Source organism: Hyla sarda (assembly GCF_029499605.1).
Source record: "Hyla sarda isolate aHylSar1 chromosome 7 unlocalized genomic scaffold, aHylSar1.hap1 SUPER_7_unloc_1, whole genome shotgun sequence".
Classification (NCBI taxonomy): Eukaryota; Metazoa; Chordata; class Amphibia; order Anura; family Hylidae; genus Hyla; species Hyla sarda.
Window position 1 is genome coordinate 577 of NW_026607617.1, and position 22143 is coordinate 22719.

A 22143-nucleotide genomic window follows, 5' to 3' on the forward strand; every position below is an offset into this window, starting at 1 on the left:
AGACATATCCTTATACATATATATACTGAGACATATCCTTATACATATATATACTGGAGACATATCCTTATACATATATACTGAGACATATCCTTATATATATACTGAGACATATTCTTATACATATATACTGAGACATATCTTATACATATATACTGAGACATATCCTTATACATATATACTGAGACATATTCTTATACATATATACTGAGACATATCCTTATACATATATACTGAGACATATCCTTATACGTTATATACTGAGACATATCCTTATACATATATACTGAGACATATCCTTATACATATATACTGAGACTATACATATATACTGAGACATATCCTTATATATATATACTGAGACATATCCTTATACATATATACTGAGACATATCCTTATACATATATACTGAGACATATCCTTATACATATATACTGAGATATATCCTTATACATATATACTGAGACATATCTTATACATATATACTGAGACATATCCTTATACATATATATACTGAGACATATCCTTATACATATATACTGAGACATATCCTTATACATATATACAGAGACATATCCTTATACATATTATACTGAGACATATCCTTATACATATATACTGAGACATATCCTTATACATATATACTGAGACATATACATATATACTGAGACATATCCTTATATATATATACTGAGACATATCCTATACATATATACTGAGACATATCCTTATACATATATACTGAGACATATCCTTATATATATATACTGAGACATATCCTTATACATATATACTGAGACATATCCTTATACATATATACTGAGACATATCCTTATACATATATACTGAGACATATCCTTATACATATATACTGAGACATATCCTTATATATATATATATCTGAGACATATCCTTATACATATATACTGAGACATATCCTTATACATATATACTGAGACATATCCTTATATATATATACTGAGACATATCCTCCTACATATATACTGAGACATATCCTTATACATATATACTGAGACATATCCTTATACATATATACTGAGATATATCCTTATACATATATATACTGAGACATATCCTTATACATATATACTGAGACATATCCTTATACGTATATACTGAGACATATCCTTATACATATATATACTGAGACATATCCTTATACATATATACTGAGACATATCCTTATACATATATACTGAGACATATCCTTATATATATATATACTGAGACATATCCTTATACATATATACTGAGACATATCCTTATACATATATACTGAGACATATCCTTATACATATATATACTGAGATATATCCTTATACATATATACTGAGACATATCCTTATACATATATATACTGAGATATATCCTTATACATATATACTGAGACATATCCTTATACATATATATACTGAGACATATCCTTATACATATATACTGAGACATATCCTTATAAATATATACTGAGACATATCCTCATACATATATACTGAGACATATCCTTATACATATATGTCTCAGTATATAAGTATAAGGATATGTCTCAGTATATATGTATAAGGATATATCTCAGTATATATATGTATAAGGATATGTATCAGTATATATTTATAAGGATATGTCTCAGTATATATGTATAAGGATATGTCTCAGTATATATATGTATAAGGATATGTCTCAGTATATATGTATAAGGATATATCTCAGTATATATATGTATAAGGATATGTCTCAGTATATATGTATAAGGATATATCTCAGTATATATATGTATAAGGATATGTCTCAGTATATATGTATGAGGATATGTCTCAGTATATATGTATAAGGATATGTCTCAGTATATATGTATAAGGATATATCTCAGTATATATATGTATAAGGATATGTCTCAGTATATATGTATAAGGATATATCTCAGTATATATATGTATAAAGGATATGTCTCAGTATATGTATGAGGATATGTCTCAGTATATATGTATAAGGATATGTCTCAGTATATATATATATATATATATATATATAAGGATATGTCTCAGTATATATATGTATGAGGATATGTCTCTGTATATATGTATAAGGATATGTCTCAGTATATATGTATAAGGATATGTCTCAGTATATATGTATAAGGATATGTCTCAGTATATATATAAGGATATGTCTCTGTAGATATGTATACAGGATATGTCTCAGTATATATGTATAAGGATATGTCTCAGTATATATGTATAAGGATATGTCTCAGTATATATGTATAAGGATATGTCTCAGTATATATATATAAGGATATGTCTCTGTATATATGTATAAGGATATGTCTCTGTATATATATATAAGGATATGTCTCAGTATATATATATAAGGATATGTCTCAGTATATATATATAAGGATATGTCTCAGTATATATATATAAGGATATGTCTCAGTATATATATATAAGGATATGTCTCAGTATATATATGTATAAGGATATGTCTCAGTATATAAGTATAAGGATATGTCTCAGTATATATGTATAAGGATATGTCTCAGTATATATATGTATAAGGATATGTCTCAGTATATATGTATATTAAGGATATGTCTCAGTATATATGTATAAGGATATGTCTCAGTATATATGTATAAGGATATGTCTCAGTATATATGTATTAAGGATATGTCTCAGTATATATATAGAGGATATGTCTCAGTATATATGTATAAGGATATGTCTCAGTATATATAGTATAAGGATATGTCTCAGTATATATATATATAAGGATATGTCTCAGTATATATATGTATAAGGATATGTCTCAGTATATAAGGATATGTCTCAGTATATATATATATATATATATATATATAAGGATATGTCTCAGTATATATGTATAATGATATGTCTCAGTATATATGTATAAGGATATGTCTCAGTATATATGTATAAGGATATGTCTCAGTATATATATATAAGGATATGTCTCAGTATATATGTATAAGGATATGTCTCAGTATATATGTATAAGGATATGTCTCAGTATATATGTATGAGGATATGTCTCAGTATATATATGTATAAGGATATGTCTCAGTATATATATGTATAAGGATATGTCTCAGTATATATATATAAGGATATGTCTCAGTATATATGTATGAGGATATGTCTCAGTATATATGTATAATGATATGTCTCAGTATATATATATATAAGGATATGTCTCAGTATATATATATAGAAGGATATGTCTCAGTATATATGTATAAGGATATGTCTCAGTATATATGTATGAGGATATGTCTCAGTATATATGTATGAGGATATGTCTCAGTATATATGTATAAGGATATGTCTCAGTATATATGTATATAAGGATATGTCTCAGTATATATATATATATATAAGGATATGTCTCAGTATATATGTATAAGGATATATCTCAGTATATATGTATAAGGATATGTCTCAGTATATATGTATAAGGATATGTCTCAGTATATATGTATAAGGATATGTCTCAGTATATATGTATAAGGATCAGTCTCAGTATATATGTATAAGGATATGTCTCAGTATATATATGTATAAGGATATGTCTCAGTATATATATGTATAAGGATATGTCTCAGTATATATGTATAAGGATATGTCTCAGTATATATGTATAAGGATATGTCTCAGTATATATGTATAGAGGATATGTCTCAGTATATATGTATAAGGATATGTCTCAGTATATATGTATGAGGATATGTCTCAGTATATATATGTATAAGGATATGTCTCAGTATATATGTATAAGGATATGTCTCAGTATATATGTATAAGGATATGTCTCAGTATATATGTATAAGGATATGTCTCAGTATATATATGTAATAAGGATATGTCTCAGTATATATGTATGAGGATATGTCTCAGTATATATGTATGAGGATATGTCTCTGTATATATGTATAAGGGATATGTCTCAGTATATATGTATAAGGATATGTCTCAGTATATATGTATAAGGATATGTCTCAGTATATATGTATAAGGATATGTCTTAGTATATATGTATAGGATATGTCTCAGTATATATGTATAAGGATATGTCTCAGTATATATGTATAAGGATATGTCTCAGTATATATATGTATAAGGGATATGTCTCAGTATATATGTATAAGGATATGTCTCAGTATATATATATAAGGATATGTCTCAGTATATATGTATAAGGATATGTCTCAGTATATATGTATAAGGATATGTCTCAGTATATGTATGAGGATATGTCTCAGTATATATATGTATAAGGATATGTCTCAGTATATATGTATAAGGATATGTCTCAGTATATATGTATGAGGATATGTCTCAGTATATATATGTATAGGATATGTCTCAGTATATATATGTATAAGGATATGTCTCAGTATATATGTATAAGGATATGTCTCAGTATATATATATAAGGATATGTCTCAGTATATATTGTATAAGGATTATGTCTCAGTATATATATGTATAAGGATATGTCTCAGTATATATGTATAAGGATATGTCTCAGTATATATGTATAAGGATATGTCTCAGTATATATGTATAAGGATATGTCTCAGTATATATGTATAGAGGATATGTCTCAGTATATATATATAAGGATATGTCTCAGTATATATGTATAAGGATATGTCTCAGTATATATATATATATAAGGATATGTCTCAGTATATATGTATATAGGATATGTCTCAGTATATATATATTAAGGATATGTCTCAGTATATATGTATAAGGATATGTCTCAGTATTATATGTATAAGGATATGTCTCAGTATATATATATATATATATATATATATAAGGATATGTCTACATATATATATACTGAGACATATCCTTATATATATATAGTATATATATATATACTGAGACATATCCTTATACATATATATACTGAGACATATCCTTATACATATATACTGAGACATATCCTTATATATATATACTGAGACATATCCTTATACATATATACTGAGACATATCCTTATATATATATATATACTGAGACATATCCTTATACATATATACTGAGACATATCCTTATATATATATACTGAGACATATCCTTATACATATATACTGAGACATATCCTTATACATATATATACTGAGACATATCCTTATACATATATACTGAGACATATCCTTATACATATATACTGAGACATATCCTTATACATATATATACTGAGACATATCCTTATACATATATACTGAGACATATCCTTATATATATACTGAGACATATCCTTATACATATATACTGAGACATATCCTTATACATATATATACTGAGACATATCCTTATACATATATATACTGAGACATATCCTCATACATATATACTGAGACATATCCTTATACATATATACTGAGACATATCCTTATACATATATATACTGAGACATATCCTCATACATATATACTGAGACATATCCTTATACATATATACTGAGACATATCCTTATACATATATACTGAGACATATCCTTATATATATATACTGAGACATATCCTTATACATATATACTGAGACATATCCTTATACATATATATACTGAGACATATCCTTATAGCATATATACTGAGACATATCCTTATACATATATACTGAGACATATCCTTATACATATATACTAAGACATATCCTTATACATATATACTGAGACATATCCTTATACATATATACTGAGACATATCCTTATACATATATACTGAGACATATCCTTATACATATATACAGAGACATATCCTCATACATATATACTGAGACATATCCTCATACATATATACTGAGACATATCCTTATACATATATATACTGAGACATATCCTTATACATATATACTGAGACATATCCTTATACATATATACTGAGACATATCCTTATACATATATACTGAGACATATCCTTATACATATATATACTGAGACATATCCTCATACATATATACTGAGACATATCCTTATACATATATACTGAGACATATCCTTATACATATATACTGAGACATATCCTTATACATATATACTGAGACATATCCTTATACATATATACTGAGACATATCCTTATACATATATATACTGAGACATATCCTTATACATATATATACTGAGACATATCCTTATACATATATACTGAGACTTATCCTTATACATATATACTGAGACATATCCTTATACATATATACTGAGACATATCCTTATTCATATATACTGAGACATATCCTTATACATATATACTGAGATATATCCTTATACATATATACTGAGACATATCCTTATATATATATATATATACTGAGACATATCCTTATATACATATATACTGAGACATATCCTTATACATATATACTGAGACATATCCTCATACATATATACTGAGACATATCCTCATACATATATACTGAGACATATCCTTATACATATATACTGAGACATATCCTTCTATATATATATACTGAGACATATCCTTATATATATATATACTGAGACATATCATTATACATATATACTGAGACATATCCTCATACATATATACTGAGACATATCCTTATATATATATACTGAGACATATCCTTATACATATATATACTGAGACATATCCTTATACATATATATACTGAGACATATCCTCATACATATATACTGAGACATATCCTTATACATATATACTGAGACATATCCTTATACATATATACTGAGACATATCCTTATATATATATACTGAGACATATCCTTATACATATATACTGAGACATATCCTTATACATATATACTGAGACATATCATTATACATATATACTGAGACATATCCTTATATATATATATATATATATATATACTGAGACATATCCTTATATACTGAGACATATCCTTATACATATATATACTGAGACATATCCTTATATATATTATACTGAGACATATCCTTATATATATATACTGAGACATATCCTTATACATATATACTGAGACATATCCTTATATATATTCTGAGACATATCCTTATACATATATACTGAGACATATCCTTATACATATATACTGAGACATATCCTTATACATATATACTGAGACATATCCTTATATACATATATACTGAGACATATCCTTATACATATATATACTGAGACATATCCTTATACATATATACTGAGACATATCCTTATACTTATATACTGAGACATATCCTTATACATATATATACTGAGACATATCCTTATATATATATACTGAGACATATCCTTATATATATATACTGAGACATATCCTTATATATATATACTGAGACATATCCTTATATATATATACTGAGACATATCCTTATATATATATACAGAGACATATCCTTATACATATATACAGAGACATATCCTTATATATATATACTGAGACATATCCTTATACATATATACTGAGACATATCCTTATACATATATACTGAGACATATCCTTATACATATATACTGAGACATATCCTTATACATATATACAGAGACATATCCTTATATATATACTGAGACATATCCTTATACATATATACTGAGACATATCCTTATACATATATACTGAGACATATCCTTATACATATATACAGAGACATATCCTCATACATATATATACTGAGACATATCCTTATATATATATATATATATATATATATATACTGAGACATATCCTTATACATATATACTGAGACATATCCTCATACATATACTGAGACATATCCTTATACATATATATACTGAGATATATCCTTATACATATATACTGAGACATATCCTTATACATATATATACTGAGATATATCCTTATACATATATACTGAGACATATCCTTATACATATATACTGAGACATATCCTCATACATATATACTGAGACATATCCTTATACATATATATACTGAGATATATCCTTATACATATATACTGAGACATATCCTTATACATATATATACTGAGATATATCCTTATACATATATACTGAGACATATCCTTATACATATATATACTGAGACATATCCTTATACATATATACTGAGACATATCCTTATAAATATATACTGATACATATCCTTATACATATATATACTGAGATATATCCTTATACATATATACTGAGACATATCCTTATACTTATATACTGAGACATATATGTATAAGGATATGTCTCAGTATATATGTATGAGGATATGTCTCAGTATATATTTATAAGGATATGTCTCAGTATATATGTATAAGGATATGTCTCAGTATATATATGTATAAGGATATGTCTCAGTATATATGTATAAGGATATATCTCAGTATATATATGTATAAGGATATGTCTCAGTATATATGTATAAGGATATATCTCAGTATATATATGTATAAGGATATGTCTCAGTATATATGTATAAGGATATGTCTCAGTATATATGTATAAGGATATGTCTCAGTATATATATATATAAGGATATGTCTCAGTATATATGTATAAGGATATGTCTCAGTATATATGTATAAGGATATGTCTCAGTATATATATGTATAAGGATATGTCTCAGTATATACGTATAAGGATATGTCTCAGTATATATGTATAAGGATATGTCTCAGTATATATATGTATAAGGATATATCTCAGTATATATGTATAAGGATATGTCTCAGTATATATGTATAAGGATATGTCTCAGTATATATGTAGGAGGATATGTCTCAGTATATATATATAAGGATATGTCTCAGTATATATGTATAAGGATATGTCTCAGTATATATGTATAAGGATATGTCTCAGTATATATATATATATATAAGGATATGTCTCAGTATATATGTATAAGGATATGTCTCAGTATATATGTATAAGGATATGTCTCAGTATATATGTATAAGGATATGTCTCAGTATATATGTATAAGGATATGTCTCAGTATATATATATATAAGGATATGTCTCAGTATATATGTATAAGGATATGTCTCAGTATATATGTATGAGGATATGTCTCAGTATATATATATAAGGATATGTCTCAGTATATATGTATATGTCTCAGTATATATGTATAAGGATATGTCTCAGTATATATGTATAAGGATATGTCTCAGTATATATATGTATAAGGATATGTCTCTGTATATATGTATAAGGATATGTCTCAGTATATATGTATAAGGATATGTCTCAGTATATATATGTATAAGGATATGTCTCTGTATATATGTATAAGGATATGTCTCAGTATATATGTATAAGGATATATCTCAGTATATATGTATAAGGATATGTCTCAGTATATATGTATAAGGATATGTCTCAGTATATATGTATAAGGATATGTCTCAGTATATATATATAAGGATATGTCTCAGTATATATGTATATGTCTCAGTATATATGTATAAGGATATGTCTCAGTATATATGTATAAGGATATGTCTCAGTATATAAGTATAAGGATATGTCTCAGTATATATGTATAAGGATATGTCTCAGTATATATGTATAAGAATATGTCTCAGTATATATGTATAAGGATATGTCTCAGTATATATGTATAAGGATATGTCTCAGTATATATGTATAAGAATATGTCTCAGTATATATATATAAGGATATGTCTCAGTATATATGTATAAGGATATGTCTCAGTATATATATGTATAAGGATATGTCTCAGTATATATATGTATAAGGATATGTCTCAGTATATATGTATAATGATATGTCTCAGTATATATGTATAAGGATATGTCTCAGTATATATATGTATAAGGATATGTCTCAGTATATATGTATAAGGATATGTCTCAGTATATATGTATAAGGATATGTCTCTGTATATATGTATAAGGATATGTCTCAGTATATATGTATGAGGATATGTCTCAGTATATATATGTATAAGGATATGTCTCAGTATATATGTATAAGGATATGTCTCAGTATATATATATGTATAAGGATATGTCTCAGTATATAAGTATAAGGATATGTCTCAGTATATATGTATAAGGATATGTCTCAGTATATATGTATAAGGATATGTCTCAGTATATATGTATGAGGATATGTCTCAGTATATATATAAGGATATGTCTCAGTATATATGTATATGTCTCAGTATATATGTATAAGGATATGTCTCAGTATATATATGTATAAGGATATGTCTCTGTATATATGTATAAGGATATGTCTCAGTATATATGTATAAGGATATGTCTCAGTATATATATGTATAAGGATATGTCTCTGTATATATGTATAAGGATATGTCTCAGTATATATGTATAAGGATATATCTCAGTATATATGTATAAGGATATGTCTCAGTATATATGTATAAGGATATGTCTCAGTATATATGTATAAGGATATGTCTCAGTATATATATATAAGGATATGTCTCAGTATATATGTATATGTCTCAGTATATATGTATAAGGATATGTCTCAGTATATATGTATAAGGATATGTCTCAGTATATAAGTATAAGGATATGTCTCAGTATATATGTATAAGGATATGTCTCAGTATATATGTATAAGAATATGTCTCAGTATATATGTATAAGGATATGTCTCAGTATATATGTATAAGGATATGTCTCAGTATATATGTATAAGAATATGTCTTATACATATATACTGAGACATATCCTCATACATTAATACTGAGACATAATGCAATATTATGGACATCTCCCTAGGGCAGTGGTCTCCAGCCTGTGGACCTCCAGATGTTGCAAATCTACAACTTCCAGCATGCCGGACAGCCAACCTTGCAACATCTGGAGGTCCACAGGTTGAAGACCACTGCCCTAGGAGGTTCCCACTGATTATTTGGCTGGTTAATCCTATTTTCCCTCCTATGTATTTTAATTGTCTTGTCTTTTTAGGGGATTTTTGTGGGGTCACTAATTTTTTGTCATTCATTATTCTATTTGATTCCAATAAAGATTTTTATTTTTAATTTATTTTAGTATGTTTTTCTTTTAAAAGTGAGGTTTCAATTGTAGTATTATACAGTGGGGATCAAAAGTTTGGGCACCGCAGGTAAAAATATCTATTAATGTGCATTAAGAAGCCAAGGAAAAATGGAAAAATCTCCAAAAGGCATCAAATTACAGATTAGACATTCTTATAATATGTCACCAAAAGTTACATTTTATTTCCATCATTTACACTTTCAAAATAACAAACAAAACAAAAAAATGGCGTCTGCAAAAGTTTGAGCACCCAGCAGAGTTAATATCTTGTACTGCCCCCATTGGCAAGTATCACAGCTTGTAAACGCTTTTTGTACCCAGCCAAGAGTCTTTCAATTCTTGTTTGAGGTATCTTTGCCCATTCTTCCTTACAAAAGTCTTCCAGTTCTTTGAGATTTCTGGGCTGTCTGTCACGCACTGCTCTTTTAAGATCTATCCATCGATTTTCAATTATGTTGAGGTCAGGAGATTGTGAAGGCCATGGCAAAACCTTCAGTTCACGCCTCTTGATGTAATCCCCCGTGGATTTTGAGGTGTGTTTAGGATCATTATCCATTTGTAGAAGCCATCCTCTCTTTAACTTCAGCTTTTTCACAGATGGCATCAATTTATCATCCAAAATTTGCTGAAATTTTATTGAATCCATTTTTCCTTCTACTCGTGAGATGTTCCCTGTGCTACTGGCTGCAATACAACCCCAAAGCATGATTGATCCACCCCCATGCTTAACAGTTGGACAGAGGTTCTTTTCATTAAATTCTGTTCCCCTTCTTCTCCAATCGTACCTTTGCTCATTCCGGCCAAAAAGTTCAATTTTAACCTCATCGGTCCACAGAACTTGTTTCCAAACCGCATCAGGCTTGTCTATATGTTCATTTGCAAAGTTCAAACGCTGATTTTTGTGGTGAGGACGTAGAAGAGGTTTTCTTCTGATGACTCTTCCATGAAGACCATATTTGTACAAGTATCTTTTTATAGTGGAATAGTGGACCACAACTCCAGTGTCTGCCAGATCTTTCTGGAGGGATTGTGCTGTCAAACGTGGATTTTGAATTGTTTTTCTCACAATCCTGCGAGCTGTTCTGTCTGATATTTTTCTTGGTCTTCCAAATCTTGTTTTAACTTCCACTGTTCCTGATGACTGCCATTTCTTAATTACATTCCAAACAGATGATATTGACATCTGAAAATGTTTTGCTATCTTCTTATAGACTTCTCCAGCTTTGTGAGCGTCAACTATTTTCAGTTTCAGATTTCTAGACAACTGCTTAGAAGAACCCATGGTGCTGATTGTTGGGGCAAGGTCAGATTAGTCTGGGCATTTAAAACCTTTGAGATTGACATCACCTGGTCTTCCCAGATGATGATAGAGAACAATCCATGACACTGGCAGGTCTCAGCTTTGCAAAGGGGGCTATACATTCTGCATGGTGCCCAAACTTTTGCTGACGCCATTTTTTTGTTTTCTGTTATTTTGAAAGTGTAAATGATGGAAATAAAATGTAACTTTTGGTGACATATTATAAGAATGTCTAATCTGTAATTTGATGCCTTTTGGAGATTTTTCCATCTTTCCTTTGCTTCTTTATGCACATTAATACAAATTTTTACCTGTGGTGCCCAAACTTTTGATACCCTCTGTATATGATAGTTGCTGGATCTTACACTGTAGTTTGTTTAAACACAACTTCGGTTGCTATATTTGTAGGATTACAGATGACCTAATCACCTGACATGTACATGTCTGCTAATGCGCCCCCAATATTTATTTTCTAGTCTGTCTGGGCCTCCAATCCACTATTTAGCACATGCTGTAGATTTGGCAATACATGCTGGATTTATAGTCATTGTATTGGGAGACTAAAGTACTGAAACTACACATCCCAACTGCTAAAGATGACATGAGATGGCTGTCTGGACATGCTGGAAGTAGTCGTTTCACAACAGCTGGAGAGCCGCAGGTTGGGGTACATGGGTGTAGTAAATTATTTTGTTATTTGCATGTGATCTCCGTCTCTGTTTGTTGCAGTTTCAGGAGGGTTTTAAGCTTTGTTTGTCACAGACCAGAGCCGGGTTTGTTATCGGCAATGACCTCAGACAAGATATAAAGCGGGTGAGTCTGCGCTTTTTATTCTTTTAAGACTTACCTGTCATACTCCAAAAAAATTAAAAACTTTATTTGTTACTCAGTACCTAATTCTGCCCATGTACATGTAATTTTTATGTGTCTAGCACCTATATTGCTCTCACAAATACCTTCTATCTGTTGCTCACTTGGTTTGTCATCCTGTGCTCTGGAGGGGGCGTTTCCTTACTCTGCATAACTCCTCCTCTCTGAGTCAGCTGTGCGGTGCTGGGTCTCTTCATCCAATCACTGCAGGCTGCTCTGTAACCCCCTCCTCTCTGGTTTCATGCTGCAGTCTGATAGGACAGGAGTGAGCACAGATGAGCGCTAGTCCCACCCTCACTTCCTGGACTTTGTCTCTGCCTGTACTTCAGCTTGGACAAAGATGATTCTGCAGCCAGGCAGGATTATGTTCTGGATGGTATGGGGGCCCCTAGTGGTCTTTTTTTTACAAACCGTGATTTCTATAAAAAGGAGATAACATTTTCTTATGAAGTTTATTAACTCCTTAACGACGAAGGACGTCCGATCAGCGTCTGACTGTGTCCGTGCCTGAGATCCAGGCAGGAGCAGTCAAGCGCCAATAAGGCTGGGTCCACACTACGTTTTGTCCCATACGGGAGCGCATACGGCAGGGGGGAGCTAAAAGCTCGCGCTCCCGTATGTTACCGTATGCGCTCCCGTATGTCATTCATTTCAATGAGCCGACCGGAGTGAAACGTTGGGTCCGGTCGGCTCATTTTTGCGCCGTATGCGCTTTTACAACCGGACCTAAAACCGTGGTTGACCACAGTTTTAGGTCCGGTTGTAAAAGCGCATACGGCGCAAAAATGAGCCGACCGGACCGAACGTTTCACTCCGGTCGGCTCATTGAAATGAATGACATACGGGAGCGCATACGGTCACATACGGGAGCGCGAGCTTTTAGCTCCCTCCTGCCGTATGCGCTCCCGTATGGGACAAAACGTAGTGTGAACCCACCCTAACACTGATCACATGCATGTTAATACATGCAAGTGATCTGTGTAAAAGATCAGTGTATGTAATGTTATAGGCCCCTATAGTGCTAATAAAGATCATTTACCCCCTTCCCTAATAAAAGTTTGAATCACCCCCCTTTTCCCATTAAAAAAATAAAACAGTATAAATAAAAATAAACATATATAGTATCGCCGTGTGCGTAAATGTCCGAACTATAAAAATATATATTTCTCCATGTACATTGCTGCATTCACACCATTTTCTCCTCTTTTTCCCCCTTTTTGTTTGTATTTTTTCACAATTTTTTCTGCAGCTGCATTTTGTTATAGTTTTTTTTCTTTTTTATGTATTTATATATTTTTTCTCTTTGTTTCCCTTTTCTTCGTTTTTCTCTTTAGGCTGGTTGTCCATTAAAGGGGAACTCTGGCGAAAAACATCTCTTCTTGATAAGATGTCTGATCGGGGGGGCCCTGCTGCTGGGGACCACCGCGATCTCCGTGAACAGAGCGAACTCAGCTCTATGCCAGTTGACTGGCTACTACAGCCGCCACGCCCCCTCCATTCATGTCTATGGGAGGAGGCGTGACGGCTATGTAGTAGCCGTCACGCCCCCTCACAGAGACATGAATGGAGGGGGCGTGGTGTGACGTCACTAACACTAATGCTCCAAACGTCCGTGTTCCGGACGCCGATGCTGCCAGCCCTGAGATCGCGGGGGTCCCCTTTGGTTAGGGGATAATATGTTTTTCGCTGGTGTACCCCTTTTTAGAGACAATGGTAAGAATGTTTGTTCAGATGTACATAGTCCCAACTGTGCGGCTGTCACCTGAGCTCCCATGATGCACTGCTGTCTGGTAGCAAGAAGCCAGCCAAATTCTGAAGCTTAGACCTGCTGTTAGATGGCCACTTACTTTACATCATAATTTTTTGAGCTTTATTTAGTAAATGATGTCACATCGGGGTACCAGCCGTTTCCATAGTCATGCCCCTTTTTTCCCATTAGGCCACACCCCTTTGTCATGCAAACCCTACCGTGCCTGAAAGGTTTCTAAAACAAGCTTTTGTCACAAAAATTTTATTGATACTGTATTGTGCTCAGACTTTGTATATTCTCGTATATGATTTCTCCCTTTTATATATTAAACAGGTTGTGTCTGAGCATCTGGAGGGGCTCCCCGTGTCACAGCTGCTGTCGGCATATAAGGTAATGTTCTGTACTAAACCCCTTCCTCATGTCATGTCTGTAACTCCTCATCTTAGAGCCATCACTTATGTTTTTTTTAAATACAGAGCCACATAAGGGCTTATTTTTGCAGAACCAATTGTAGTATTTCTCATAAAATTCACTGTAGGATCCCACGACACGGGTCTACAGCGGATTTTACATTGCCGATCTGTCTGTGACCCGACCTTTAGTGTGCCTCCAGCTGTTCCCCACTGCTCAGAGTGGCAATCCGCCACTCCAAGCAGTCACTGGGCACCCCTACGATCTCCCTGCTGCACCCAGCGTTTGTTTAGAGTGTCAGGTGCAGCGCCGGAGGCTCATGACGTCACGGTCACACCCTGCTTATGACGTCACCACCTCGCCCCCTCAATGCAAGTCTATGGGAGGGGGCGTGACGGTGTTGGCTGTAAGATACAGTTGACTCCCACAGCATATAGATTTGATATCTGTAATATAAGATGTATAGTTATAATGACCCATGATGACCATAGAATCTATAGTTTTAATGAGGTATATATATATATATATATATATATATATATATATATGCAGACATTAAGAGGTTAAAGAAGACCACCAACGTCAACACTGCTTCCATCCCCACATCAGATTATCTAGTAATCTCTGGGGACAGTAAATAAATAGTTACAGAGGATGGTCCTGAAATTCACTGTTCTCTAAAGTTCCTGATTATTTGTTTCCGCCATTGTTTTCGGGATGAGATCTGTTTTCTACAACGCTGATATAAAGGACGCCTGGGATATACTCAGGAGAGCTGCTTTAGTTACGTCTCTCCTGTCTGTTCTCAGTTAAGCACAGGAAGGGACCTGCCGTTTAAGGAGATGGGATTTATGTCTGTATTGGAGCTTGTAGGAGCCTTGGGTGATATCCTATGTATAGAAGACCCCAAGGATGGACAGGATTGGCGTCTTTTTGACATTGAATTGAAAAGAAAGAAAGATGTAGATGGAGAGAGAACTGGTAAGCTTGTCTTCACGTGTCCTGCTTGTATTCTGTAGTGTGTCATATGAGATGCAGCTTCCCACAGTGCTTCCTGTCTACTGCTTGTGTTCTCTAGTGTGTCCTATGAGATGCAGCTTCACACAATGCTTCCTGCCTACTGCTTGTATTCTCTATATGTCCTATGAGATGCAGCTTCACACAGCTCTACAAGCCTCCTGCTTGTATTCTCTATAATATGTCCTATGAGATGCAGCTTCACATAGCTCTTCTTCCTCATGCTTGTATTCTCTAGTGTGTCCTATTAGATGCATCTTTACACAATGCTTCCTTCCAACTGCTTGTATTCTCTATATGTCCTATGAGATGCAACTTCACACAGCTCTACCTGGCTCCTGCTTGTATTCTCTGTAATATGTCCTATGAGATGCAGCTTCACACAGCTCTACCTGCCTCCTCCTTGTATTCTCTGTAGTGTGTCCTATGAGATGCAGCTTCACACAGCTCCCCCTGCCTCCTGTTTGTATTTTCTAGAGTGTCCTATGAGATGCAGCTTCACACAGTTCTCCCTGCTTCCTGCTTGTATTCTCTATAGTGTTTTCTATGAGATGCAGCTTCATACAGCTCTCTCTGTCCTCTACTAGCATTCTTTAGTGTGTTGTTTGAGATGCAGCTTTACACAGCTCTCCCTACCTCCTGCTTGTATTCTCTAGTGTGTCTTATGTGATGCAGCTTTACACAGCACTTCCTGCCTCCTGCTTGTATTCTCTATAGTGTGTCCCATGAGATGCAGCTTCAAACAGCTTTCCCTTCTTCCTGCTTGTATTATCTATAATGTGTCCTATGAAATGCAACTTCACATGGCTCTTCATGCCTTTTACTTGTATACTGTAGTGTTTCTAATGAGACGCAGCTTTACAATGCCCTCCCTGCCTCCTTTTTGTTAGAGCTAAAAGGGAGAAACCCCTCCCAAGGAGACAGACTAAAGCTGCATCTCATAGCAATACACTGAGATTTAGTAAACTTAAGTTTTTTTTGTCACTACTGTATTGTTTGTAGCACTTCATCACCTCAGTTTTTTTTCCACATCAGAGGTATCATGGAAAAAGTAGGCTCTATTAGGAGACCCATATTAGAGGGCAAGAAGGAATCAAGAAGCCAGTCAACACATAAATGGCACTCAAATAGGCATGCAAAAGTCTACACCAAGCATATCAAACTCAAAAGCTAACATGGGCCAAAAAAACAAGGTTTAAGTTTATGTGGGCCGCATAAAAAAAAAACAAAAAAAAAACATGCCCTCCCTGCACAACACCCCATGTCCCCTTTGCACAACAATCCATGCCCCCTGCACATCTCATGCCCCCAGCACAAGATCCCATGCCCCCTTTGCACATTACCCCCATGCCCACCCTACACAAGACCCCATGACCCCTGCACAACACCTCATGACCCCCTTTACAAGACCCCATGACCCCCCTTAACAAGACCCCATGCCCTTTTTGTACAACACTTCATGCTCCCTTTACACAAGAACCCATGCCCCCCTGCACAAGACCCTGCCCCCCTGCACAAAACTGTGCAGTACAGTTCCCCCACATTAGGTGCAGTATAGTTCCCCCACATTAGGTGCAGTATAGCTCCCCCACATTAGGTGCAGTACAGTTCAGCCACATTAGGTGCCGTACAGTTCCCCCACATTAGGTTGGCAGTATAGTTCCCCCACATTAGGTTGGCAGTATAGTTCCCCCACATTAGGTGCAGTATAGTTCCCCACATTAGGTGCAGTACAGTTCCCCCACATTAGGTGCAGTATAGTTCCCCCACATTAGGTGCAGTATAGTTCCCCCACATTAGGTGCAATATAGTTCCCCCCACATTAGGTGCAGTATAGTCCCCCACATTGGGTGCAGTACAGTTCCCACACATTAGGTGTATTACAGTTCCCCCACATTAGGTTGGCAGTACAGTTCCCCACATTAGGGGCAGTATAGTTCCCCACATTAGGTGCAGTATAGTTCCCCACATTAGGTGCAGTATAGTTCCCCCACATTAGGTGTAGTACAGTTCCCCCACATTAGGTGCAGTATAGTTCCCCCACATTAGGTTGGCAGTATAGTTCCCCACATTAGGTTGGCAGTATAGTTCCCCACATTAGGTGCAGTATAGTTCCCCACATTAGGTGCAGTATAGTTCCCTACATTAGGTGCAGTACAGTTCCCCCACATTAGGTGCAGTATAGTTCCCCCACATTAGGTTGGCAGTACAGTTCCCCCACATTAGGTGTGCAGTATAGTTCCCCACATTAGGTGCAGTATAGTTCCCCACATTAGGTGCAGTATAGTTCCCCCACATTAGGTGCAGTATAGTTCCCTACATTAGGTACAGTACAGTTCCCCCACATTAGGTGCAGTATAGTTCCCCCACATTAGGTGCAGTATAGTTCTCCCACATTAGGTGCAGTATAGTCCCCCACATTAGGTGCAGTATAGTCCCCCACATTAGGTGCAGTACAGTTCCCACACATTAGGTGTATTACAGTTTCCCCACATTAGGTTGGCAGTATAGTTCCCCACATTAGGTGCAGTATAGTTCCCCACATTAGGTGATGTACAGTTCCCCCACATTAGGTGCAGTATAGTTCCCCCACATTAGGTGCAGTACAGTTCCCCCATATTAGGTGCAGTATAGTTCCCCACATTAGGTGCAGTATAGTTCCCCACATTAGGTGCAGTACAGTTCCTCCACAGACATACAGCCTTCAGCCATATACAGTGTATGGCTGGAGGCTGTATGTCTGTTTACTGCCCCACTTCAGTGTTCCGAACACCGCTCCTCTATGGCCTATGGTCCATAGCAGTAGGTCTTGGGACCGGAGGAGCGGTGGTCGGAAGACCGAAGATGACGTGCTGGTGACTTACCATACCCGCGCGTCCTCCTCACTGCTCCGCTCTGCTCTTCTCCTATGGGCGCATGCACGGGACGTCAGTGACGTCTCTGCATGCGCTACCTCCCGGCGGCCCCTGCATTTTTAAAGTTAACGCGGGGCAGAGAGGTAACCGGGGCATCCTTGTGTCCTGAAAAGATTTTTCAGGACACAGGGATGCCGGGCGGCAAAGATATTCATTGTGGGCCGCATGCAGCCCGCTGGCTGCATGTTTGACACCCATGGTCTACATTGTTCTAACCTATACTGCCCTATGTAAGAAAAAAAAATTTGCCAGGGTGTTAAAGGTTACCAGATGTGTGAATCTCCAGTCATTGAGAAGACACTTGTAGACTGCACCTCAAAATGGCGCAGATCCATCTGGTAATGTTAGTAAACTATGCTGCTGTGATTGTTCTTTTGTTTGAGGTTGTTTTAGGTTACAAAGTCGTCTCTCCGCTGATCATGTATCCAGTGGGTTGGTGTAAAGTGCATAAGAGCATTCTATAAGGGCCTCCCGCTTTTCTGGATGGGTCACATTGTCGGTGAAATATCTTCGATACCAGGGTATAATATGTAGGAGAGATCATAATATAACTCAATTATGAATGATTATTTATGGTCAGCAACAATATTAAAAATACTATGACCATTATGAATTGCCAAAAATATACAAACAATGCAATTCACCATATCTGGGCCCGACTATTTCTCAGATATTCTAGGAAGTAGTGGTAGAAGTAACTTTTGCCATATATTAAGATAATAACAAAGTTGTTATGAAAATGATATGCAGGTTTATTGGTTATCAATAATTAACATAAAAGAGTAATATAAACAGACCATCATTTATATAAATATATATAAAGTATATCAGTGACACAATGTCAGATTTAAATGAATAATATATGAAATCAATCACACATCAATAAGTTTAGTTAGTAACATTAAGAAGTTGCTTAGTTTAGATATCATATCAGTATTACTCTGAAAAGAGAAAACCTCACATCAAATAATATTGAATGGGCATCTAATCTTTAGACATATAAAATTGGGGTAAACTCCGCCCAGTTCTAATCAAGATACAGGACTAATATAATAAGGAATCAGGAAGACTTAAAGGGGTACTCCGCTGCTCAGCGTTTGGAACAAACTGTTCCGAAAGCTGGAGCCAGCACCGGGAGCTCGTGACCTCATAGCCCTGCCCCCTCATGATGTCACACCCCACCCGCTCAATGCAAGTCTATGGGAGGGGGCGTGGCGGCTGTCACGCCCCCTCCCATAGACTTGCATTGAGGGGGTGGGGCGTGATGTCATGAGGGGGGGGGAGGGCTTTTGAGCTCCCGGCTCCAGCGTTTGGAACAGTTTGTTCCAAACGCTGAGCAGCGTAGTACCCCTTTAAATTCAGTTTCCTCGTGGGAATATTTATATCATGTGGTGGAGCAGAGAAAGATTCATAGACTCTGCTATATGCAATCTGTGATTGCATTGATCCCTATAAGACACACCCCTCATCTGCAGTAGAAGGAGAAGTGGCTTATAAACTACTGTTTGTGCATTAAAATAGCCAGCATGGCAGGACAGAGACACCTGGACTGCGCTGCAGTGACAGCTGCTGTTTCATGCTCAGTGAGAGCTGCTGTTTCACCTGTGCAGTGGGAGGTATAAGCTTCATGTCTCACATGACACAAGTTTAACAAGGAAGTATAAACAATACATATGAAAAACATTAAAAACAAAGCGCCTGATCATTCATTAGTGTTACACATGCTGAACATGGTCAAATCTGAGCGGTCGTTCAGACCCAAATTACTTAGGGCTTTAGTGTCTAAGATCCAGCGTGCTTCCTGTTGTAGGAGCATCTTGGGTTTCTCCACACCTTCTCTCAGAGACCCTCTTTCTTTGCCAAATAACTTCAAGCAGGTATTGCCACCATTATGTGTATTTCTCATGTGAGAGATAAAACGATGGGATCCTGTCATGTCTGTCTTTGTCTTTGTTCAGACATGGCTATTTGGTTGTGTTTGAACAGTTTTATGTTCCCCGGTCAGGGAATAGTAAAGCCTTTGGCTTTCTATCCAATAGCTCTTAGGGTGTGTCTACATAAGGTGGGCCCAGTCTAGCTTCTGGCCTGGTGATTGACATCTTGACTTTATGCCTGACATGCTGCTATCGAGCTTTTGGGGAAACACTCCTTGTCTTAGTTTTTAATCTGCTTTCTCTGTTTTAGCATGCACCTTGCATTTATCTTTGATATGTTCTGGGCTTTTACCCATGGTTAGATAGCATGCGCTTAGTAGATTTTAATCATGTTTGTATAGTCGGTTTTAGGATTTGTATGTCCTTTCTGCCATGTATCTGTTCACACTCTGTTTCTGCTCCATGGGGACAATCCTTTGTCTACTGGAGGTTTTCTGAGGGATTGCGATTATTCCTGTCTTCAGTGTGAAGTGTTCTATAATTATAGCCTGTTGTATCTGTTTTTCTGAGCGTTACTAGGCATCCCTGTTACCTTTCCTTGGGGGCTCTGGGGAATTGAGAATTAATATTAGATATCTCTGTGCTCCTTCCCGGACTCTGGGAGATTGTGTCTAGATATTCCTGTGCCTCCTGGAGGTTTTCTGAGGGATTGTATCTGGACTCTTTTCAGACTCATCCGTTTCCTTGTCTGGTGTTTTAAACTCTCTTTGTTTATTAGTTCATTATTCAGATCTTTGGATTTTTTGTACATGCACTGATCTTAGAGTACATGATCACTTAGCTAATGTTTTCCTCTGTGCTTTACCATAGGTCTATAGTGTCCTCTGTGCTGCTCACTGATCTGTGTCCTTTGAACTCATAGTTATTATAGAGTTCTATGTTCCTGTTATGTTTCT

General features: G+C 34.8%; 1 protein-coding gene across 2 annotated transcripts in view; it reads left to right on the forward strand.

Moving 5' to 3' along the window:
* Positions 1-13039: 13039 nt before the first annotated feature.
* Positions 13040-22143, forward strand: part of LOC130298413 (tudor domain-containing protein 5-like) — a 62614-nt gene continuing 53510 nt past the window's right edge. For both annotated transcript variants that reach the window (XM_056551331.1, XM_056551332.1), the window contains exons 1-3: positions 13040-13163; positions 15304-15360; positions 16191-16362. In XM_056551331.1, coding sequence (XP_056407306.1) covers positions 16224-16362 — 139 coding nt within the window. In that variant the 5' untranslated portion in view covers positions 13040-13163; positions 15304-15360; positions 16191-16223. The remainder of the gene's footprint in view (positions 13164-15303; positions 15361-16190; positions 16363-22143) is intronic.